This window comes from Erpetoichthys calabaricus, chromosome 9 (genome assembly GCF_900747795.2).
Source record: "Erpetoichthys calabaricus chromosome 9, fErpCal1.3, whole genome shotgun sequence".
Taxonomy (NCBI): Eukaryota; Metazoa; Chordata; class Cladistia; order Polypteriformes; family Polypteridae; genus Erpetoichthys; species Erpetoichthys calabaricus.
In genome coordinates, this window is record NC_041402.2 from 173,729,846 (window position 1) to 173,755,234 (window position 25,389).

General features: G+C 38.1%; 1 protein-coding gene across 6 annotated transcripts in view; it reads left to right on the forward strand.

The window, feature by feature from the left end:
* Nucleotides 1-25,389, forward strand: part of igsf9ba (immunoglobulin superfamily, member 9Ba) — a 288,098-nt gene that overhangs the window by 128,543 nt on the left and 134,166 nt on the right. For all 6 annotated transcript variants that reach the window (XM_051931889.1, XM_051931890.1, XM_051931892.1 and 3 more), the window contains exon 4: nt 15,879-16,030. In XM_051931889.1, coding sequence (XP_051787849.1) covers nt 15,879-16,030 — 152 coding nt within the window. The remainder of the gene's footprint in view (nt 1-15,878; nt 16,031-25,389) is intronic.

Genomic DNA, 25,389 nt, shown 5'->3' on the forward strand with positions numbered 1-25,389 from the left:
AGTATGTAAAAATCATGCCTGCAGATATTCCAGGTGTTGGCTTTTGAAAGGAACATGATAGTCCTATTTCGAGAATAGTTCAGCTACGAATTTCACTGGGTTTGGACTTTCATGATTCTCAGGTAGACCTTCAATTCTAATATTATTCCTTCTGCATCCATCTTCCAGAGCAGCAAGTCTGTCTCCGAGTTTTTTGCATTCGGAATTCGCAGCTGTTGCTTTTCCGTTGGTGGTGGATGCCAGATGTCCGGCTGTTTCAATTCGAGTCGTAAATGTTTGCTTAATGTCTTTCAACTGATCACCAAGTGCTCTGAGTTTTTCCTCAAACTTTGATGCATTTTCCTGAATGTGTTCCTCAATTTTTTCCTCCATACCTTTAAAGGCTGCCTCAAAGCGATTATATACATGTTTTTCCAAGTCTTTATTGTCCTGCTGCAGCTCCAGCCGCAGCTTCTTGTTTGTCTTCTAGTTTGTCTTGAGCATACCATTTATTTCTTTCTTTATATCTTTCTTTCTTGAGCTCAGCGATCACTACCTTCAGTTTTGGCAGATCGTTTCGGCCTTCACGCTCCGCAGGTGAAGCGGCAAGCCCCTTTACAGCCGATGCTCCCAGCTTGCGAGGAGTAGATGATAACATGGACGGCAAGGCCATTTCCAGTTTCAAGTGATCTTCTGGAATTGATGAGCTATCGTGACCTGCATCACTTGCACATTCGCTCACACTTTTGCTCTCAACTGGAGACATTTCAGCTGACCGGGGTCCAGGGAGATCCGTGCTTTCGCCCGTCTGCTCCGGGTCAGTCTCTGTAAGGCCTTGTGGTTGAACTTAGACTTGATGCCTGTCTAGGCTTGGGTGTATCTTTGGGTTTCTTCTCCGTTTCTTTCTGAGCCCCTTTCTTACTACTCATGTTTATATATGCTTGCATATACTGTACTGTAATAGAACCTCCTTGAGTTGAGTAAATACAGGATATCTCGGGATAATAAAAAATAAAAGAAAAGTTAAAGCTGCCGCTAATGGAGTTCTGCTTCAGACGTTCATCTTCCGCAACGGACAAGACCAACTCCCTGATAGTCCTATTTCATCGTCAACCTTTCCTTTCAAAGAATGTGGCCAATTGCGGAAATGCTGACTGCATCAATCCCTCGGAAGATTTCTTGGTCCTCAAAAGTTCTCTGTTGTATTTCCTGCAAGCGAATCCTGTTGTTGGCTATAGCCATGTTGATCATTGCCCTCTGTTCCTCTACAGAAAATAGGGTTCTTCTACCTTCACCAGGTGGTCGTCTCTGGAAAACAAAATACTACAAGTACTAACTATAAAACCATACATTTTAAAATAGTAACTACAATATGTGAAATGGTACCGTAATTTGGTGCGTTTCAGACAGCATACAGTCCAACAGAGAAAACAGTACATGTTACAGTAGAGTTACAGTAGAGAACAATATGTAAATGACCTAACTCTTTTACTCATTGAATGTTCATATGATAGAAGCTATTGTAAAGCAGCTCAGGTTTGGTTGGACCAGCTTCTGCCATCGACATCCCAAGCACAAGGACATGGTCAACATGAGTGGCACAAATCTCATTTGAAACCATTGTCTTCTTCTTCTTGCTCTTATTCTCCCTCTTCTACCTTCACTCCTCTGTCCTTGTCCTCATCCTCTTCCTCTTCTTCTTTCTTCATGTGGTGAAGGATGCATTTTTCTAAATCAAGTGAACTGACCCATGGCCCTTTTATCTATCAATCCACTGGTGTGTAAACAATTTTGACTTGTATTGTTTGAACCTGAGGAAGAGTGTGCTAAATGTGCTCCAGCTGTGCTGACTTTAGTTAATAATATTGAAGCCAGTGCTTTCTATATGAGCACATAGTGAAGTCAATGGTACATGAAGGGATTTGTGCGTAGAGTTTTTCATAAAAAGTGAAATGAATCTGAATCTTATGTCAAAATAGGGGAATATTGTTTATAGTTTCGGGAAATTAGTTTGTATTTTGGTAGATGGCACTATGGTTTGGGATTTTTAGTTAATACATTTGGTAATAGTGTGTAAGCGATCTGCAAAAACTGCCATATACAACTTTTTAAAATGCTGTGGGAATTTTACCATAGCATGTTTGCATTTCCAATTAGACAGTAATGTTAAATTTCTTTAGTTATTCATTTAGATGTGCAGTCCAGAAGGTGGATGTTGTGCAACCTAATCTGGGAATCTACTGGTGGTGTTAGGCAGATTTGTGGATTCGGGTGTTTTGACTCCTGAAATCTGTATCTCCTTTGGCTGTTCATTTTTAGCTGTCTTAATAGCAGTCATTTTGATGGAGTGTGACACACTGTTCACATCAAATGCATATTTTGCAGTTCATAGTTTCATGAATTTACTGTAGCTGCTAATTCTTTCAAGTTTACATCACTGTTATTGTAGTACTGGACAACAGAGAGCACATGCTGCACCTGCGACAACCTATCATCCCATTCATATTTACTATCCATCTGTCGATGCTGTCGAATGCTAATTCCCTTCCATCAGGTTATGCTTATTTTTAAAATGTGCAATGTGCTCTCGACACATGGCATACATATGTGTATGTTTAATAGGGTTTTTAAGGAGGCTATTTGACTGTTGACGGTTCATTGTAAACAGAAGGTTGCTCTCCATCTAACCAAGTTAACGAGAGCATCTCTGATCTTTGCAGTTCAAAATCACTACCCCTAATTTGAGCGCTACCTTCATGAGGTATTGAATTGACTTAGAAATGTAACACTCAGTGAGCTAACTAATTGTTCCCACTCATTTTAAGCAAAATTCACGTATTGTTGTCTCAAGATGTATATATAATACATCTGGCTTCAGTGAGACTAGCTTTTAGGTAAAAGCAGTTCTGTTACAATTACAACTCCTTGGGGAATTACCCTAAGTTCTTGTCTATAAGCCGCGGCTTATCTAAGGAAAAAAGTGAAAATGAAAAAATAGAATATCGGCTTATACATAAGTCCGGCTTATACATCCATCGCGGGGGTTGCGTTCCAGAGCCACCCGCGAAATAAGAAAATCCGCGAAGTAGAAACCATATGTTTATATGGTTATTTTTATATTGTCATGCTTGGGTCACAGATTTGCGCAGAAACACAGGAGGTTGTAGTGAGACAGGAACGTTATTCAAACACTGCAAACAAACATTTGTCTCTTTTTCAAAAGTTTAAACTGTGCTCCATGACAAGACAGAGATGACAGTTCTGTCTCACAATTAAAAGAATGCAAACATATCTTCCTCTTCAAAGGAGTGAAGCAAACAAATCAATATGTCTGTTTGGCTTTTAAGTATGCGAAGCACCGCGTCACAAAGCTGTTGAAGGCGGCAGCTCACACCCCCTCCGTCAGGAGCAGGAAGAGAGAGAGAGACTGAGTTTGTTTTTCAGTCAAAAATCAATACGTGCCCTTCGAGCTTTTAAGTATGCGAAGCACTGTGCAGCATGTCTGTTCAGGAATCAGCTTTACAAAAGATAGCAACGTGAAGATAATCTTTCAGCATTTTTAGACGAGCGTCCGTATCGTCTAGGTGTGCAAACAGCCCCCCTGCTCAATCCCCATACGTCAGGATCACAGATAGTCAGCGCAAGAGAGACAGAGAAAAGTAAGTTGGGTAGCTTCTCAGCCATCTGCCAATAGCGTCCCTTGTATGAAATCAACTGGGCAAACCAACTGAGGAAGCATGTACCAGAAATTAAAAGACCCATTGTCCGCAGAAATCCGCGAACCAGCAAAAAATCTGCGATATATATTTAAATATGCTTACATATAAAATCACAATTTAAATGACCGCTACGCGCGCGTGTTGACTCGGCGACGCCCAGAGCAGAAAGAACGCGCTCCGGCCGTGCCATGCGGGGAGTGAGAGAGACGCCAATATCTCACACACTCTCCCCCCTTAAAGAAATTAAATGGGTGCAAGTGAGACCACTGACCTCCCTCTCTTCTATTAGTTATAGGTTATAGTACGTTCGGCTTATTCATGAGTCCGGCTTATCTATGATACGATTTTATTTTAAAAATTCGTATGATTTTTGGTCTCCGGCTTATACATGAGTCCGGCTTATAGACAAGAACCTAGGGTAATTTGAATTAGCTGATGCTTTTATGCTTTGTTTTAAATGCTAGATCAACTGTCCATGACTTATCATGGACTGGATTAGCCTGTCTATATGTAAAAGTACATGTCCCTGTTTGTCTCACTGACTGACTAACCAGAAATTCTTTGTTAATTGCAGACAATATAAGTAAGAATGGTTTTCATGAATGTTTTCATCTAATGGCTCTTGAGGGCCAGAATAATGAAACCTCACAGAAGAGTAAATGTATTCCTGAAACTTCTGATAAAACTGTTATGATATCTCACATTTAATAGTCAGAACTGGCCATCTTTGTTCAAGTCTGTAGTGTATGCAGAATAACATACATGGTAGCATGTCTAATTGCAAGTCATAACGTTTGTGGTTTGAGTGTTGTTGTGCAGTATTATTTTTCTCCTTGATATTATTTATACTTTATATGTAAAAATATTGTCATTCATTAGCTTTTATTTATTTGGATGAAATAAATCAATAAATATTAATAAAAAATAACTTCCCCATTTCCATAGATCATGAAATGCATTTGCAGTCATAGGCAGCATTTCATCCATATAGGGTATACACAGAGACATTCGATTTACAGGAGACAAAACCAAAAGATTGTCATGTGTATTTGATATATGTTATGTGTGTACAGTATTGTTATATATGTTATAACAATGATTAAAATGATTCAAACTTGATTTAAACATTCTGTGAATCACAATTCTGTATTGGCCTAATAGTTTAATTGTGTAATTGCTTTATCATATTATTAAACTGAATTGGTTTCTACAAACAAGAAACAACAACAATAATACATAATTTGTTCCAGAAACGTGCTCGCAGTCCAAAGCACTTGTATATCAAAGTGAATTTCCCCATAAGAAATTATGGAAACTCAGATGATTCCCAACCCAAAACTATTCATATAAAAATGATTAATACAAAATATAAAGTAAAAATACATAAAACAAATTAACCTGCACTTTACCTTTAAAAAGAATCATGGCTGGTGTGAGTGAGTTTCTAAACCCTTGTGGGATTCCACCCAACAGGACGACATGAGGAAGAGCGTCCCAAAGCAATCGCAGTCTCCCAGCGCTGTAGCAGTTCGCTGTAAAAGCGAATCCAAAAAGATCGCGGACATGCTATAAGCGCCTGCCGTCGATGGGTGATACAAGGAACAAGGAATATTATAAATGCGCAGGGCACAGTACTACTTGGCCACGACCCTGCCTGACTGCTGTGTCTGTGTATAGGAGCAGATCCCGCTACAATAAATAACTGCGCTGTTGCTGTTTCAAGCTGAATAAAGCTGGTGTTGCTGTGGAGTACTGAGACTCAGCTTCGTGTTTTGGGGTGCAAGACGGGGACTCGCACATCACAGCACACACACGCACACACGCACACACACACACACACACACACACACACACACACACACACACACACACACGCACACACAGAGTCACAATGCTGTAGTGAACAGTATACGCTCGTATACGCCCTAACGTTGCGCCACGGCGTGTGGTTCGTTTATTTGACAGCATGTAGATCGGGGTAATTACATTCACGGCATTCGTAGTCTGTGTCACAAACTGATTGTATGGGTGGTTACCTACCAGGTAACGCTTGTGGTTATCTATCTATCTATCTATCTATCTATCTATCTATCTATCTATCTATCTATCTATCTATCTATCTATCTATCTATCTATCTATCTATCTATCTATCTATCTATCTATCTATCTATCTATCTATCTATCTATCTATCTATCTATCTATCTATCTATCTATCTATATATATATATATATATATATATATATACAGTGGAACCTCGAGATACGAGCACCTCTGTATACGAGAAATTCAAAATACGAGGAAAGTATGAGCGAAAAATTCAGCTCTAAATACGAGCATTGGTTCGCGTAACGAGCCACGAGCCAGGCTGTGGGTATAGCTCGCGGCTTAGCAAGGGGGCGTGGTAGCAGTTGCGAGCCGCGATCTGCGGTGTCTGCGTTTCTCACTTAAGTGCACAGGTGGGAAACTGCCCACATCCATGATTGTTCCTGTGGCTGATGGGCTGCAGCTGCCATGTCCTCCCCGCATATATAGAGAAGCGCGAGCAGGTTAAGGGGGAGAAAAAGTAAAAGAGAGAGAGAGAGAGAGAGAGAGAGAGAGAGAGAGAGAAGGCAGGCAGGCAGGCAGGCAAGTGCAGGCTCGCGCAAGCTCGCGTGTAGCTGAACAGGCGAGCCAAACAGCTGAAGCAGGACGGTGTAGAGAAGGTCAGCTGCATTAAGAGTGTCTCGCCTGTTTTAGAGCCCGCATGGGAGAAATAGGTGAGACGCTAACAGAGAAGAAGCACCGGGGATTGTCATCTGTTTTTAAAGACTGCTTCTTGTTGACGTTTTAACCTCGTGTTAAAGGATTGTTATTCTTGTGTATTTTAAACCTCCACTTCACAACTGTTTTAAGGATTATTTATTTAAAGATTTATTGAATGCTCTACTGCACTTTGGACACCTGTTTTGATTCTTTTAATAATCAGTTATATTATTTACCAGTGTTATTTATTAAAGGTAGACTACAGTATATATAATTTATCAGTGTTATTTATTAGGAAAATTGATTTTTATGTTAATATATTTGGGGTGCAGAACGGATTAACTGGATTTCCATTATTTTCAATGGGGAAGTTTGTTCTAGATACGAGAAATTCGCTATACAAGCTCAGTTCTGGAACGAATTAAACTCGTATCTAGAGGTTCCACTGTATATATATATATATATATATATATATATATATATATATATATATATATATATATATATACTGTATATCTCTATCTATCTATATATATATATATATATATATATATATATATATACATCCCCGTGCTTTGCAGCGGCGAAGTACTGCTTTTAAATTTTTATTAAGAAGAAAACCTTTTTAAATTGAGTGAAAATCTACCAATAACAATTTGTTAAGGATCTGTTTTTTTGTGAAGCTGACTTCACACAGCCTCTCCGCTGTTTTATAAACGAATGTCATATTAGGTCTTTCTTTTTCGTTGCTTTGCCAACGGAAGCAGCCTTTTTATTTAATCCTGTTTTTACGATTGTTCTGTTTGTATATCACATTGTCAGTTCAGCACTCCGGTTGTAATATGACCAAGCCGTGCAAGCACACTCTTGAGAATGCAACGTATAGTTGTACAGGAGAAAAGCAATCTTGCCTGAAATCAATGGCAACCTTTTGTAGGTCTATGAACTTAATTTAAACTTTAGGTTTACACGGTGCTTTCTTTCCGAAGTACCTGCACTCATGAATATGTCTGTATGCGTCAGTCGCTCAAATCCCTGCGGTTCGCACCGGCGAAGTTCTGCTTTTAAATTTTTATTAAGAAGAAAAGAAAACCTTTTAAAATTGAGGGAAAATATACCAATAACAGTTTGTTAAGGATCTGTTTTTTTTGTGAAGCTGCCTTCACTCGAGTGATCACTTCGAGCTTTAAGCCTGAGAAATCACCCCGTAAATGCACACGTTTAATTGCACATCTGTTCATATGTATGCTTACAAAGTATTAAAAGACACTCAACAATTACACAGTATTAAAAGACACTCAACAATTAATGTCATTTACCTTCGTTCCCGCGTTTGACTCGTGCTGTAAATCTCTTCCTTGTTTTCACTTCACGTGATTACGTAGGAGGCGTAATACGTGATGACGCGATACGTGACTCCGCCTCCTCCATTAGAGTATATGGACAAAAAACAGGTTCCAGTTATGACCATTACGCGTAGAATTTCGAAATGAAACCTGCCTAACTTTTGTAAGTAAGCTGTAAGGAATGAGCCTGCCAAATTTCAGCCTTCTACCTACACGGGAAGTTGGAGAATTAGTGATGAGTGAGTCAGTCAGTCAGTCAGTCAGTGAGTCAGTGAGGGCTTTGCCTTTTATTAGTATAGATATAGATTATTTAAATGACGTTAACATTTTATCTGTTTAATGTAATAAACATATTTTGCTGCATTTCATCTTAAAAATGATATCGTCATCATATGTAAATATGCACTTTATAAAGTGGCTCATGTTGTGCAATATTATAACTGTATCGCAAGTTTACAGTGAGGTAATTGTACTTGTAAGTACAAACAGTTCTAGAAGAAGCACTTGATGGATTGATTGAGTGCCTTTATAGTTCTTGGGATGAAACTGTTTCTGAACCGTGTGGTCCCTACAGGAAAGCCTCTGAAGCATTTGTCGGATGACAGCAGTTCAAACAGCAAATGGCTGAGGCAGCATGTGCTTGATTCTGTATTCCAATCAGCTGCTCCGAGTGGTGCAGTGAGAGTAATATGGAAAAAGATGATCTGCTGTGGCAACCCCTAACGGGAGCAGCTGAAAGAAGAAGAAGAAGGTGCAGTGAGAGTAACAACCCTAAAGCAGCTATGGTATTTGGAATAGTTTGGCCATTCCGTGGACCATTATATTGTTACAGGTTAATTACAATCAGATGCCTTAAACTAATGAACAATATGTGGTTAATTTCAGTGTATATGATAAAGCCGCATCAGGGATGTGGATCTAAAAAGAAAGGGAAACCACACTGGAGCAAAAGCACTGCTTTGACACTGGGTGCCGCCAGTTTGCAAAACCGAGCGGAGAACTTGCATACGCCAGGGTTTGAGCTACCGTGAAAATGTGCGTGGCTTTACGCCAAGTTTAGGTTTTATACATCGCAATTTGAGCATGGAAATGGGAGTATGTAACATTTTTGTACGTACACATCGTTTATACATGAGGCCTGTGGTGCCTTGCTCTTAAACATTTACTCAGGCAGTTTTTTTTGAGTGGTGGGGAAACAATTTCAACAGGAAAGACTTTTTTGTGGAATTCAAATATAACCTCAGTCATACGAGTGATTAAAATCTTTTGAATGAAATAGTCTAAGTTCTGTGAATAAAAATCCCTTGCCTGTCATGACCGACCAGTTTAAATTGGGGGAGGATCTCATATTTCAAAAGAGAAGCAAATGTTATTGATAATACCGTGCACCTTTTTGATTTTATGCACTTTGAAATGTGCCTAGGTCAGATGTGAGCAAAATGTTTATTATTTTTTATATTTCAAAAGTAGAAAAAAGTATTGCTACTACCTCAGATTCTGTTCAATTATAGCTTTGTTGTTGTTTTTTATACATTTTTCATGTGCCTATGCCATATGTGACCAAATGTAAAAGGGAAATAATGAATAAACATGACTTATTTTTAAATGCATTCATTTGTGTTGATTTAAAATTTGTCATTACCTGCAGCTTACCTGCTGCTGAAAATGTTTGGCCCAGCTAAATTTCTTGGTTTGAAAATCTGGCCCATTTGAAATTGTAATCAAATAGCCCTGCTGTAGAAAGTAGATATGGAGTGAACAAGTCCATAGTTCACTATAGTTGCTGTATAAGAAAGAAAATGAAACTTGGTAGAGTTGTTCTGCTGTTTCACTGCATGATATTGGCTCTAGTGAAAATGGAAGGAGCCCTCAACATTTAAAATGAAGATCTAATAAGAAAACTGATCAGTTAAGTAATGAATCATCTTAGCCTTTTTCCAGAGCTGCTTAATCCTGAATATTGTCACAGGGAGCTGCCTGCTTTGATGGCATTTAATGCAAAGCAAAAGGCAACCCTGGATGGAACACCACTACATTGTGTCACACACACTTACTGTATAATGAACTATTTAATTAAACTGCTAATTCATGTAACATGCATGTGTTTGGGATGTGAAGGAAATGCTAATTACTGCACCACACTGCATGATATACTGTACATAGTATGTTGGTTTGATTTTGATCAGCAGCTTTTGTGCTTTTGTGTGGCATCCTGTATTTGTGGATTTCAGTTTTTTGCATGACGTCCTACAACCTAACTCCCACGAAGAAGTGGGGATTACTGTTTTTTCAAAAGAATAATTATCAACACCATGTAAGTAATATAAAACATTGTTTATTCCTACTCACTAAGCAACTAATATTGTTTAAAAATAATTTAAGTTTCTGGAAATATATCAATTTCTATCTATATTCTATTAAAATTAGGTACTAAGTAATATCTTCTTTGATGAAAGGCCATTGAACTTTGTACAACTGATTAGCGTATTATATTTATTAAATATCTATTATAATATTAAAAAAAGTCATACAGTACTGAAACTTAATGTTTCATGCCATGTCCAACATTAGCTTTTATTTTATTGTCTGGATGCTTTATAACATCTTTTGATTTTATATTGTATTTTCCATTGCATTATTTTTCAATAGATTTTATTACCAATGTCCCTTAGGAAATAAGAACCACAGGTGCATCTGTCTGTCCTTTATTACTCTTTATTAGTTAACTTGTCGGACCTGCTCCTGCACAAATATCTAGTAATCAATAATTATACCATTACTGTAAATTTATCTGTACCTATATGCACTATCATGATTACAGTGTTATAGATTACATGAGAAAGTCTTAATTGCTAACAGTATTTACAGTATAATAAGATGGTTTGGATATTGATTTTAGTAAAGATATGATTTTAGTAAAGATATAGCATAAAGAATAAAAATATTATATACTGTATTAGAAACTTTTTTTATAACAACTGTAAGCAGAAGTAAAGTTCTGCCATGTCATGATGTATAATATGTAAAAAGTCCTTTAGCATAAGCGTAAGCATAAAACGTGCCCTTATAGTGACAGCAACACATAGTGAGTAATTTATTTGCTTCATAATAATCTGTGAGGACTTTTTTGAAAGCTGATAGCCTGAGATTTTGATAAATCTGACTAAAGAAAGACCTCTCCAATTACCCTACTAAGTACTCATCACATATCTTTAGAAATGAAGACAGAAATTAAATGAGTTTTTAGAGCTTTCTGAATGGGATAAAAGCCTGACCTTTGAAATAAAAATGATCTTACTTATCAAGTGGAAACTTGCGCATTGTTTTTGGACAACTCAAAGAGTGTCAGAGTGAGACTTGTCCCGAAGCCACTCCAGTATTGTCTTGGCTGTATTCTTCGAGTCATTGTTGTGCTGAGTCTTGCACTCTGGAGCAGGTTTTCCTCAAGGACTTCTCTGTATTGGCTGTATTCATCCTCCCTTCAGTTCTGACTATACTACCGGTCCCTGCTTCTGAGAGGCACCCACATAGCATAATGCTGCCACCACTATGATTCATTGAATATAGCACTTCAATTTTTATCTCATTAGACCAGAAAATAATTTTTTCAGAGTCCTTTAAAATGTTATTTTATCAAACTCCAACCTGGAGTTAGACACTTTACAACTCCTGATTGATGGAGTGCTGTTTAGATGGTCATCCTTACGACAGGTTCTCCCATCTCAGGACAGGACTTCTGAAGCTCTGATAAAAGTGATCATTGAGTTCTTCGTTATCTCTCTAACCTAGTCCGTTCTTTCCTGGTTACTCAGTGTGGCTGAAAGGCCAAATCTAGGAAATATGGTCCCTAGAGTTGGCCTTTTCACAAATATTGAGGTCAATGAGCTCCTGGTGACACTCAAAGCTTTAGAAATGATTTTTTACCCTTACCATAATCTTTGCCTCACCACAATATGATATGGAGGCTTGCAGAGACTTCCTTGGACTTTATGGTTTGGTTTTTGTCCTGAAATGCAGTGTAAATTGTGGAATCTTATATACACAAGTGTCTGCCTTTCTAAACTAAAGCCAATCAATTAAATTTGTCGTAGATGGACTCCAATCATGTCCTAGACTCATCTCAAGGAGAATTAACGCAAACAAGATACACCTGTCTACAATTTGGAGTGCCACCGCAGAGGGTCTGAATACTTATATAAATAAAAGATTTCAGTTTTTGATTTTTAATAAATGAGTATAGATTGGTGGGCAAAAATGGCTCATTTATCCATTTAAAATGAATTCTACAACACAATAATTAATGTGCATAAAGTGAATAAGTATGAATATTTTCAGAATTCATTGTATTTATGGAGGATTTTATTGCTCCTTAATTTTGATAGAACAGTTATTTATATTTTTCTTTAATACTCACAATGTAGCATTTAAAGTCTCACAAGTTGTATATATAAGGGTGAAATGCTGTTCTGACCATAATAAATTTTGAAAGTGCATTCAGCAGACTCATTGATCATATTCTACTTGTCTATCTATTGAAGCATTGTTTTCAGTGCACTCATTTGTGATAAACGTGGCAAGTGAATGTAGCACCGACATGTATTTGTCTATTTTATGAATGGAAATATTAAATATATTGTGCCTTAAAATTTCACCCAACCCTACTCACTAAACAAGTGTAAATGTGTTAGCTATGGCACTGGTGCCTTGTATTGTCCAATAGTTATAGTGAGTTTTCAATTTAGTAGTTTTTGAATGGAACTAGATTTTGCGAAAAGAATGGAGATGGCTGTGGTGAATATGTATTTTAAGAAGAAAGAAGAACACAGGGTGACGTACAAGAGTGGAAGAAGATGCACACAGGTAGATTATATCCTATGCAGGAGGTTTAGTTTGATGGAGATTGGGAGTAAAGTTGATGAAAGTAGATGAGTTTAAATACCTGGGATCAACAGTGCAGAATAACTGGGAAAGAAGAGAGGTGAAGAAGAGAGTGCAGGCAGAGTGGAGTGGGTAGCAAGGTTATTATAGTCATCGAAAACTAAAATCAAAACTGAAACTATTAATAAAAAACATTTCTGTAAACTGAAATAAAATAACAAAACCAAAATGATAAACTTAAACTAAACGAAACTATTAAAGTAATTGAAAAGACTAACTGAAATAAAATAATAATTTACCAAAAACATTTTTCCTTTTCGTTACAAATGGACTTACACAAGGGCTAACCTGGGCTGCCGGGGTCCCAAAATTAATCAAAATATATTAATAAGAACATTAATAAGAATTTAATTTTTGTTTTTTGAGTTAATATTTCTGCCGTTAGTCTTTAACCGTTGTAACTTTTAACTCAGAAAATCATCCGCCACGAGCCACCTGCATATATTCATCCAGTGAGCAGCGGCTGGTGAAGGAGGGCAGGTGTTGATGCAGCATTTGCAGTGACAGAGCAAGGAATGTAAAGTGTGTGAAGAAGAAAGTGATTTAGTATGTGATAATAATGACAGTTCTTCAGGAGTTGATATTGACAGCGTGATAAATTCTGGTTCAAGTGTTAGTAAAGCATACCAAGGTGATGATTTTGCTATGAATGTGCTCGACAACTTTCAAATCTGTTGTTCACTGGATCTCTTGGGCAGAAGAGAGAAGTATTAAATACAGATAACTCTGTACAGAATTCTAGTCTGTTTGTAAAGGATGGCATGTTAGCTGTAATTCTGATACAGTATTTGTATAACAAATAATACAGCAGCTCACACTAAATTTCACGCTGCATATGAGATTGATGTCCGTTATGATGAGCTGTGTGCTTCTTGTGTGTCAAGATGTAATTCAAACACCTGAAGTCAGAATATGCAGGTCTGCGTTTTGTTGACAATAATTCAAGAGATTCCTGGTATATTGGGAGAAGGATGTTAAGGATGGAGCTCACAGGTAAGAGGAAGGCCTAAGAGGAGGTTTGTGGATGTGGTAAGTGAGGACATGCAGGTGATGGGTGTGACAAAGCAAGGTGCAGAGGACAGGAAGATATGGAAAAAGATGACTTGCTATGGTGACCCCTAACGAGAGCCACTGAAAGAAGAAGAAGAAGAGTCATAAGATTTTACTTCCTAATTCTAAATCCAGGGCAGTGCTTGAATATAAACCTATACATCATTTCCAACTGTAGGCAGAACAGAAGTAGTACTACTAAACAGACTTCTGCACATATTGATAAGGATTTCATAAGTATGTGGTAAACCACTGATTGTCTATATAAAGTGAAATGTGTTGCAGACATTTATGGCCACCGATTTTAAATGCTTATTTTAAATTTAAGGTTAAAAACACTATGTGCATAGCATTTCCTGTAACACAATATTGCAGTAAGACTATTTTTGTGGTATGATTGGGAAGAAAGAAGCCACCCTTAATTTTTTTATAAAGGTTGTGCTTTTTATAAGCATTCAACTGTGTGATTACAACGTCCTTTAAAATTTTAGACAGAAGCCATACATTTAAAATCAATTTATCACTCTTAAGAACATTCTGCTGTAGATTGCTTTATTTAATAAAAATCTCACAAAAGCATTTCTGAAGGAATCAGACAGTGCTATTCAAGAAAATGTGTTATTATTAGTATGATGTATTATTAATGGTATGATAATTGCAATTACTTCAACCTAAATTTTCAACAGTGAAGCTGGAAGGGAAACTAAAAGACAGGTGATAGGTTGACTTTTGATGTACATGACTTGATTTCAGATATAATGTAACATGACATTTTTAAACCTGCTAAATCTAATTAATGGCCATGGGAGCTAGAGTGTATCCCAGCATTTTTAGTTGCTAAGCAGGAAACAGTGCTAAATGGCACACATCATACATACACACACATGCACCCAAACTCACTGTTTTGTAACTACCAATTAACCTAGCACACATAACTTTGGAGGTGGTGAAAAAAAACAGAGTGTCAGGATAAAAACTCATACATACTGTACACACACAATAACCAAACATTGTATTGAAAGCAAGGATGTTGAGTCAGTGAGGCAATGTAAACCATTTCACCACTTTGCTACCCAATACAATTTCATACCCTATCAATAAGTTAAGTTTGCTGAGGTGGTATAGAGTGCATGGGGTAACATGATATGATACAGTAGTGTTTAATTTGCAAGCCAGCAACCCAAATCAGCAGCGTTATACTGTGTAGTTTTTTTATTAAAGAAATTATAAGCTTTGTTAATATTGGATAAATTAATGTCTGCCACTTTTCTTGTAATAATTTGGAGTAGAGTAAACCAGGTCTTATTAAGAGCTTTCTTATAACAACTAATGCTTACATTCCATGTAGACAGGTAAATCTGCAGCTTTGTTATTATTCATTTATGCTCTACTCCTGTCATCTTGTGTGTTGCCAATTTTTCATTATACAGTATATGTCCATTGCATTTTTGGCAATTTTGGTAATGTACTTCAGTAGTCAGCAGATTTTTGCATTATATCTTTAAATAAATTCTGTAGTTTTCTATATTGGAGCCCCTTCCATCTGTGTTCTTAAAGTACTAAAAAGGATTTCCCAGGATGGAGTGATTTTTACATTTTTAATGTAATGTTTCTGACATAAACAGAATGGTTGCTGCCGTGGGCATAATTTTAGCTATTTTTCAATTTTGTAAAGTGCTTTAATTTGACAATTTTTTCTGCAGCATTGCTTGTGTTGACATTGACTCTGTAAATAAATAACAAAATATGCTGTCATTTTCTTACCGTGCCCAAATTGTCAAATATAAGGTTGCTGTTTTTTATTTTTTGATAACATACTTTGTGTTGATTATGCATTCTCCAGCATACACCATAAGAGAAATATAATAAAAAAAAGATGTTACCTGCCAAATTTGTTTAAAAGCTTTGGTGTATTCAATGTGTTTAGGGTAAATATATAACATAATATACATTTAAATGTAGTCAATTTTCACTGTAAACATGGCTCTAAAATTTTATTTGGCATAACTTTTTGTGTTCAATAAGAAGCTTGTACAAGAATCAAAATGAGAAAACGTTATGAAGTTATAATATGTCTGCCATTGTCTTTATGTTTCCTCAGCCCCCCCTACTTTCACGGAGATACCCCCCCAATATGTAGAAGCCAAGGAGGGAGGCAGCATCATCTTGACATGCAATGCCTTTGGAAACCCTAAGCCAGTTGTTAGCTGGTTGCGTGAAGGACAGCTTCTTGGGAATGATGAGAAATATAAGGTAAGGTGTAAATCTCAGTGTGGTGGCTTTTGCAGGCAATGTCCAAAATCATGAAGTTCTGATTTATGTTGACTGGTTTAATGAGTCCTTTCCAAAAACTTCAGGAGATAGATTTCAAAAACGGAATTAGCTATTACTGGCTTATTAGATTAGGGTGAAATTCAAATGCAGCTATACCTTACTTTGTTATATGTGTTCTATGCACATATTCGGAGTGGAATCAGTACAGATAGATGTGGTATAGTTGTTCAAAGTACATTTAAGAGAGGTCTGAACCCCTGTGCCTCTGTTACTAGCATATGAACATATAGTCTATAATTCGTCATTGGTTATACAGTACTTACCATACAGTATAGCATATTGAGACATATTAGTCCCAGGTTAATGGTTTGAAATGGCATTACCAATCATGGCATTCAGCCTCAAAAAGGTCATCCATAGCAGAAGCACATAACTCATCAAAATGGTAGTTGTTCAGGTTAGTGGGCTATATAGGCACCATTTGTTTAGCTTCATTTTGTGTGAAAAGTTAGGACAATTCAGTCTGAAATGGCCTATATTCACTGAGTGCACTACATTGCTACTCACTATAGATGTACTTCTAAAAGGTAATTGAAGTCTGTTGGAGATCTCAGTTTCAATTACTTGAGGATACCAATTTCGTATGGCAGATCTTTGTTTCACCTTCCAGTTTGGATGCCAGAACTTTAAAGAGATGTTTAATTTTTATAAATTCTTTGCAAATCAGCTTTCCTTGCTTTGCTATTGGTTCAGAAGTGATGACAGACTAATTTTCAGGCAACATAACAAAAAACAACCTAAATACGCTTGCTGTAACCAAAATAACAGAGTTTATTCATACCTTAAAGATAACAGAAGTTGGATATACTGTATGCAAGTATATACAAACCCAAGACAATAATGAACACCACAAAACAAAAGTCTATGTTAGCTTAGTTTGATCTTTTTCCCTCCTATAGAAAAAGTCAAACATCTTAGATTTCTTTTTCTTTATCTCTTTTCTAAGAAGTAATGAGGAAACACCATTCATTTAGGACTAGCTTTTAAATGCTTTTGTAACAATTTTGTCCTTTCAGCCAGTTAAATGAGTTGGTTCTTAGCTACTTTTAGATTTTCTAGTGCCCATACTCTGATGGTGGCATTGATTTGTTCACATGCTGCCTGCATTTGCCTCCCTAAACCCCCAATCCCAACCAACAGCTTTTTTATGAATGTGTGGGTTTGTATGTGAGATGGTGATTTCAGTTCTCCTTCTGAATTTAGGTAGAGAACATTATAACTGCTAAAGTCTTATCCCTCTCATAGGTTATTACTTTCAGTTACAGCAATTTCAATAACTAGAATAGGCTAGCTAGCTTTACCAATACTACAAAGGTATGACAGTAGTTCTCTGAATTAAAATAGGAGTACTTATGGCTGGGTTCTTGTTGATTCTAGACTCCGTCAGGATCTGTGGAGAGTTTCTCTGGCATAAATCGAAAAATGATTATTGTTCATTGTCTATCTTTGTCCAGATGAGCTTCTTACTTTTAGCTTGCATTTTTTTGGTTGTAACCTGGTACTGTAGTATTCCAGTATTTGAGGTTTAACATACAGTGGTCCTCGGTAACTGCCACAAAAATGACATCCACTGGGCAGGCGGTAATCAACTGACTTTCTTCTTTAACAAGACAAACATGTTACTATACATATTGTCTGTCTTGCTTATGCATCCTGCTTTTTTAGCAAAGCTCCACTCCATGTGGTAACCACACACAACTGCTACATCCAGGTCACATTTATGCTCTGGCATTTGATTTTAACCTTTTGTAGTCAAAGATTATGCTTTAGCCTTTGCTACGGTCATACCGTAGACATTAGGGGTCCTGCTACGGAGTAGAAGTTAAGTGCAGACAGAGAACAGAGAATTATTGCTTGCAATGATTATAATAGAAGTGGTGGACATTGTGCCATTGCTTTCCTGGGTGCACATACATTAAGTCCAAATGTTTGGTTAATAACTGGTGCAAAGCTTTGTCCATTAAGGCTGCCAATGGTTGATTTGTGGTTCTTTGCTCACTGACAAAGTGTAGCAATTGCTGCCCTACTGAGATGTCTTGGTATGTAATTTGCATGTTAAGCAGAGAATTTGTGTCCCAAAGCAAAGTGGGTAATACCAGTATTTCCCTACAAATTCAAATCACACACATTTGACTCTAGATTGAATGTTTTCTTATAGCCAGAGTGGGGTGCTCTGAATAATTAGAAAGATAAGAGATCTAAATGCAAGCAGTTTTTGTTATAATTAATAAATTGTATTATTATTGTAAATCCAGGTCAGTTACAGACTCAGTGTTTCCAAGTGTAATCTTGTCTTGCTTAGGAGAGGCACAATGATTGTGACATTCATTCTTGAAGTTTTCAATGGCAAGTGAAAAGAAAAGAATGCATGTTGCTGGGTTTAATCTTTTATACACATGAACAAATTATTGGAGAGTGGTTTGTCTACGGAACTGTCTTTGTGGCTTGCTTTGCCTTCTGGCTTTTTCCTTCCTCTTGCCTTGAAAATCACTGAGCCTGAGCTTGCTATGGGCAACATGAAACATTTATTTTGTAGGGACAGAGTGACATTTCTCATTATGGAGCAGTTGACTGGGTATGCCTTGTAAAGAAGGAGAGACAGGACAATGTTGACTCTGCTGATCCTCAGTGACTACTTGAACCCTTTGTCAACCATTATTAGTTGCCTGACTTTATATACACTAGCCATGTGCGCCCAACTACATTGCGCGTGTTAAAGTTTTCTGTGAAGGGCTCCCTGTTTAAACGCGGCTGCCAGTCGTGAACTGGGCCCTTCGTCACACAGCATTATGATTTTTTATAAGGGAAACAAAATTACAAAACAAAACCCTTGGACATTGATTCGATAGGAACAGCCTACTCGGAATCACTGTCCGAATAGTAATTATGTGGTGGTGTAGGAGCATTTCTGCTTCTCTCCGTTCACAGTCCGTCTTGTTTTCACGACGCTGTCGTTTCCTCTCACGATCTGTTCTCAACCTTTCTCTAATCTCGCAGGTTGCTTTATGGCAATCCAAAGAGTAAGGCAATATACACGGAGCAATGGTTATAAAAGAGGTATCCAGGCTCTTTAAAGCATAAATAGGGATCACTTCACTGACATGTGAGCAAGCCAGGGTACAACTGTGAGACACGCAGCAGTCGCCGGCTACAACGTAACAATAATAATTTCCGGAACGTGCTGTTACATTGTCATTCATTTTACTCACTGTCTTTCTTTCATTCATATGTTACGTATGCATGTACCTTTTATCTTCGGCAATCTCATTCTCTAACCAGGCCTCAGGAGCTAACGAGCGTAACACTGTCCAACACCCCTTTCGCTATTCCGGCACATTGTTGACATCCGTGAGTAACAACAATGTACTAAACTGGAAGGTGGTCTACGCATGCGTGGAATTCGCGGACAAATAAAGATCAAGATCCAAATGAAGATTATATATAGAGATAACAAACAGGACCAGTCTGAACATGTGTGGTATTATTGCCTACTTGACTTAGCCTACAGTGTCATAGGCCAAATGTGAAGGAAGAAACTTAGTGAACCAAAGTGACCAAAAGATTAAAAAGAACTCAAATGACATGGAAGGATGGCTACAGATAAAGGTTGACTTTTAAATGATTGATCATTTTTCCTCTGCCTCTGGCTTCCCAGAAGCAATGCAGTGCTTGCAGTGCCAGAGTAATCCCAAGGCTATCTTTAGCCTTAGGAGTCTTCATAGAGGGCAGCGTTATTTGCATTTTTTATGACATTTCATATTTCAACCTTATCCCAAAGATGTGAGTATGTGTGGGAGTTTGCCCTGTCCATGAAGGGTTTGCTCTCTACATATAGTGTTGTCAGAATAGGCACATCCAGATTAGCAGGTTAAAAAGTGGGTGGATGGACAAAGTAGTTCCTTACTTACCTTGAAATAATTAGTATTATTTAAATGAGTGATGTTGAACTGTGGCCTACTGAGACACACTCCTGTTTTATATTATTTGACAGAACAGGGAAAGCATCGGTGTACAGCTTGCAAAACGTTCATTTCCTTTCATTTCCTTTAGAATGTATCCTTTTTAATGAACATAAAAATAAGGTCAATATTTATCCAGTATTACTGCAGTACTGGTAGAGAACTTAAAATTCTGTTAAAATACCGTATGATACAGTCCAAAACGGTAAAAAAGATCATCTAAGTTAAAGTCTCAAAAACATGTGTTTTGTTGGTATAAAACAGGAGAGAAAAACCAGCAAAAAAGGTAAAATCCAAATTAATTGCAGATGTTGCAGTCTGTAGTATTCAAAGGATGCAATATTTGTTTTTTACCAATATTTTAATTGTAATTTTTAAGAAGTTCTCTTCTTGGCTTATGAACCAAAAGCTAAAAATGTACTGAGGCGTGGCAGTTACGTGCTAAATGTAGTTACCTGGTACCTTCTTCAGTGTTTTGTTTTTTAGCTTGTGATATTGTTGGCTCCTGCTCGGTGACAAATTAATGTTGTCATATTTATCTGCCCAATAGCAAGTACTGGAAAAAGTAAGTTTCCAAAATGATGAATGAAAGCGCGAGTTTGAGACAATCCATTGACAAGGAGCTTTAGAAGAATAAATTGCTGTTCTAACAGAAATTTCCCTGATTAATTTGTGTACTGTACAACTAGTAGAAATAATTCTATCAGAATAAGCTTTTGTTTTGTCTTTCTTGGTCTTAGAAAGAAACAAATAAAAATAAGTCATTCAAATCTAATTGTTCTTATGCTTATTTGTTTTAATGGTTCATGCTAGACCTTTCTTTCTTTCTTTCTTTCTTTCTTTCTTTCTTTCTTTCTTTCTTTCTTTCTTTCTTTCTTTCTTTCTTTCTTTCTTTCTTTCTTTCTTTCTTTCTTTCTTTCTTTCTTTCTTTCTTTCTTTCTTTATTGGGGTTTTAATTACTTCTTGGAGAAACAAACACATCTTAAAGGCCAACTGCAATTTTTTACAGGACAAGAATTGCGTTAATCAAATATGACATACCTGTATGAAATTTCTTTTTCAGTCTGTCTTTCATTGTCTGTCTCTCTCCCTACCCATCTTTTTAATTCACAAAGAGAACCATAGAAACAGGGACACATTTCCAAGCAGTGTTGTAGAGAGTAGGACTTTAGGGATTTTCACAACTTGACTTGATGTTATTTTATAGAAATTAGGTAGATAGGATTGGCAAGCTTTGTTGTGCTGAATTTACCATTCTGATCAAAGTTTTCTAATGTTCTGAAGGCCAGCTGAAAGTGTAGAAAACTTTAGGTTGCGCACATGAACAGATCAGTGATCACAAGAGTCTCCTTTCTTTTATCCCTAAAATACAAGAGTAGCACTTTCACTAATTATATTTATTGATCTGATGAGCCTAAATTATGTTAAGAATCTAAAACAGAATTTTCACTAGTCACTATTCACGTTTGAGATATCTGCAGTATGTTTTTGACTAGTCAAAATATTCATTAGACATACTTTTAGTTCCATTTGGACACCATATAATTACATTTTAGAAATCATCTATTCAGGTAACAGTAATTATGACTGTTACTGAACAAAATGTAGTTGTAGATGTCACACATTCAAAATATGGGCTGTTAAAATTGTGGATTTTGCCTACTCAGGTCACCTTGTGTAAAATATCCTCAGATACACAACTGGTAAGACATATTGCAGAAATGGTAAAAAGTTTACACAAATAAATTTTTTTCACTATTGTAGTAGTACAAGAACAGTAAAGGAGGAGGTGAAGAGAATTAGAAATGGTTAAGTTTAGCTAATATAGGTAAAGTTGCACTCAAATATACAGGCAGTGAAATAGTAAATGCTTTGGACTTGCATTTTCCTGAAGCTTATACTGCATATGTGTCGATAACCTACTAAAAGTAACAGGAATTACTAATTGAGGTAGTTAGTGATTTTAAAATTGTAGAATGAGAAGTACTGCTTAGATTAAATAGTCTAAAATCTAGCAGACCATCAGGACCAGATAACATTTAATCCTGAGTGCTTGAGGAAGTTAGTGAGTACATTTTTAAACCTCTGACACATTTTTTAAATCTCCTCACACTGGGGAAAGTCATAAAGACAGAAAGCAAGCAAATATTATCCTGTATGAAAAGGATGATCGGGTCAATCTATATAAATATAGGCCAATCAGCTTAACATGCATCACAGGTAAATTAATGGAAGCAGTTATTAAGGAATTTAAACAGTTATTAAAGAATTGGTGTATTAGCAAATAGTCAGGATGGGAATGTTGTGTTTTACTATATGCTGGAGTTCTGTGAAGAAGCAACAAAAACATACAGTAAGAGAGGTGCATATTTCATTATTTATCTTAATTTTCAGAAGGCTTTTGATAAGGTAAAATATGAATGGTTTGTAATGAAACTGAAAGAGGCGAAACGGAGGCACAGTGGTAGCGCTGCTTCCTCTCAGTAAGGAGACCTGGGTTCGCTTCCCGGGTCCTCCCTGCGTGGAGTTTGCATGTTCTCCCTGTGTCTGCGTGGGTTTCCTCCGGGTGCTCCTGTTTCCTCCCACAGTCCAAAGACATGCAGGTTAGGTGCATTGATGATCCTAAATTATCCCTAGTGTGTGCTTGGTGTGTGTGTGTGTGTGTGCCCAGCGGTGGGCTAGCACACTGCCCAGGATTTGTTCCTGCCTTGCGCCCTGTGTTGGCTGGGATTGGCTCCAGCAGACCCTCGTGACCCTGTGTTAGGATATAGCGAGTTGGACAATGACTGACTGACTGAAACTGAAAGAAGTGGTAATTCAAGGAGAGGTGTGTAGTTGGCAGGAAGCAAAGGGTTATGGTGAAGGAAACTTTTTCTGAATTAGGTGATGTTAAAAGTGCTGTGCCTCAGCGGACACTGCTGGAGCTGCTGTTGTTTTTAGTGTAGTTTAGTTTAGTTTAGTCATAAAGAACAGTTAAAATGTTGTACATTAGAATAAATACGTTATAAAGAACTACTTTCTAATACGGGATAAAGTTAAACAGAAGACATAAAACATAAAACACAGTAAATATATTAAAGGAGCCAATTCTGATTAAAAGCCAAAGAGAAAATATGTGATTCCAACTTGGATTTCAAAATATTCACAGTCATAGCTCAAAAGTAGCCAGCCCAGTGGGTCACAACTGCTGTGTCATCAGTAAGGACCATTTCATCAACCACCCTGACTATGACTCTCAGAGGAAGAGATCTGGATGTGTGTAATACTTCAGTTTCTCTGTAAGCAGGATGTCGGTCACTAGATCATAGATGGTGTGTCACTTGCTCACAGATTTCTCTAACAATAGCCTCCTTATTTGCCCTCAGAGCCCTCACAGCCATCCTTCTCTGTTTCTGGTGCAGACCGGAGTTGCCATCAAGCAGTGCACTGTGACTTCTATTGATGATATCCAGTGTGCCCTGCTAGATGAAACACCTCCTTCTGGGGACAGTCGTAACACCAACAGAGCCCTCAGCAACCATCACGGTCTTGTCACGGAAGGTCTCCCACATCACATTAGGATCAGCAGTCGCACACAAGTCTGAAAGTTCTTCACATAAACTGTGTACAGACTCGTTACAAAAATCCTGATCTTGGAGTCTGGCCACGTCCAGCCTCATTTTCCTAGTAGCTGATAGCCTACTGGATCTAAGCTGGATCTTCAGAGTAGCAGCAACAAGTCTGTGGGCAGAATTCACAAACTGGGTACTTCTGTAGACCCTGCAGTTTCAAAAGAGCCTTCAGTGTCTGCCCTCAAGGATGTGATTGATCTCCTTCACTGTACCACCAGTATTGGAGTACTAAGTTCAATGATGCAGCTCAGGGCACTGGAACTAGGATCCAGTGATCCACAGCCCCTGACCTTTTGCAAAGTAAGGAAACATGGAGCCACTTTCACCACGGTTGCCAGACCCATGGGGACCAACACAATCCTCATATCCAGCTCTGTCAGTGCCGGCGGTCGCATTGAAGTCACCCATACCGGAGGGGGTGTCACATCCTGGGCACCCATCAACCACCGAGTGAAGTTGCAAATAAAATGTCTCCCTCACCGAGACATCACTACCGTGGTCAAAGCATACACTGAGACAACAGACAAGGCACACAGAGAGTTCCTTAATCTAAGTCTTATAATATGCTTGTTGAAAGGAGTGACATCAGACACCATCAGAAACAGCTGATCTGCCACAGCAAAAACTATTCCCTGAGTATGACAACCATCAGAGCGACCAGACCAATAAAAGGTGTACCCATCTACAGAGATCTGGTCAGTCCCAGGTCTGTACGCCTCAGAGAGTGCTGCCACTGAAGTGCAGAGTTTATGAAGCTCCTCTGACAGCAGAGGAAGATGATCATCATGCTGGAGAGACAAGACATTCCACGCGCCTACCCGGATGGGCCACCTGAAATTGGGACAGAGTGCTACTGTGCAGCGGGCAACGCCTTACACCACACCAGTTCTGATCCCCAACAGGCCTGACCCCATTGGCTCTCTGACGGTTTTGACTCATCCGTGGATGGGGCTCCTGAAGGCTTTCCCCCATCCCCTTCATAATGTGAGCAACCTTTCTATAGGCAGCTGTAGCAGAGCTACTCCCGCAGAGTGCAGAAAGGAGTCCTGTCTGTTGTCTCAAAGCTGCATAAAGTTTTTTTTACGGTGGCTGGAGTGCCAATCCTGCCACTAACTCCAACGATTTCCTTGCAGGTTGGATATCTCTGGGTCCATGGTTCTTGAGGCTGACCTTCCAATTAGCTGTGAACCACCCAGTCTCACTGAGATTGCACAGGTGGTGAACCATCTGAGGGTAGGGGAGGCTGCAGGGATGTGTGGTATCCGGGGTGAACTTTTCTAAGTTGGTGGTAAGGCTGTTCTCCTGGCATTTCAAACAATCTTTACTTCCATTTGGTAGGTGGAAGGGAATGTTGATCTCCTGGATTGCGGCAACCACAGGGGGATAACACTGCTCTTGGTGCTGGGTAAGGTCCTTGCTAGAGTCATCCTCAATAGGATCTGTGATCACTTGCTCACCTATCAGTGACTGGAGCAGTCTGGTTTTACGCCTAAGAAGTCTATCATCGACCACATTCTGGCACTGAGGGTTCTCATTGAGTGCAAACGCAAATATCGGCTTCAGTTTCTTTACAGCCTTTGTTGGTTTTCGTATTGTGTTTGAATCAGTTGATCGTCCTGCCGTGTGGGACATCCTGAGACTTTGTGGTATTCCCCCAAAGTTGCTGAAAATAATGTCCGGCCTGTACACTGGTACTGTGAGTGCAGTG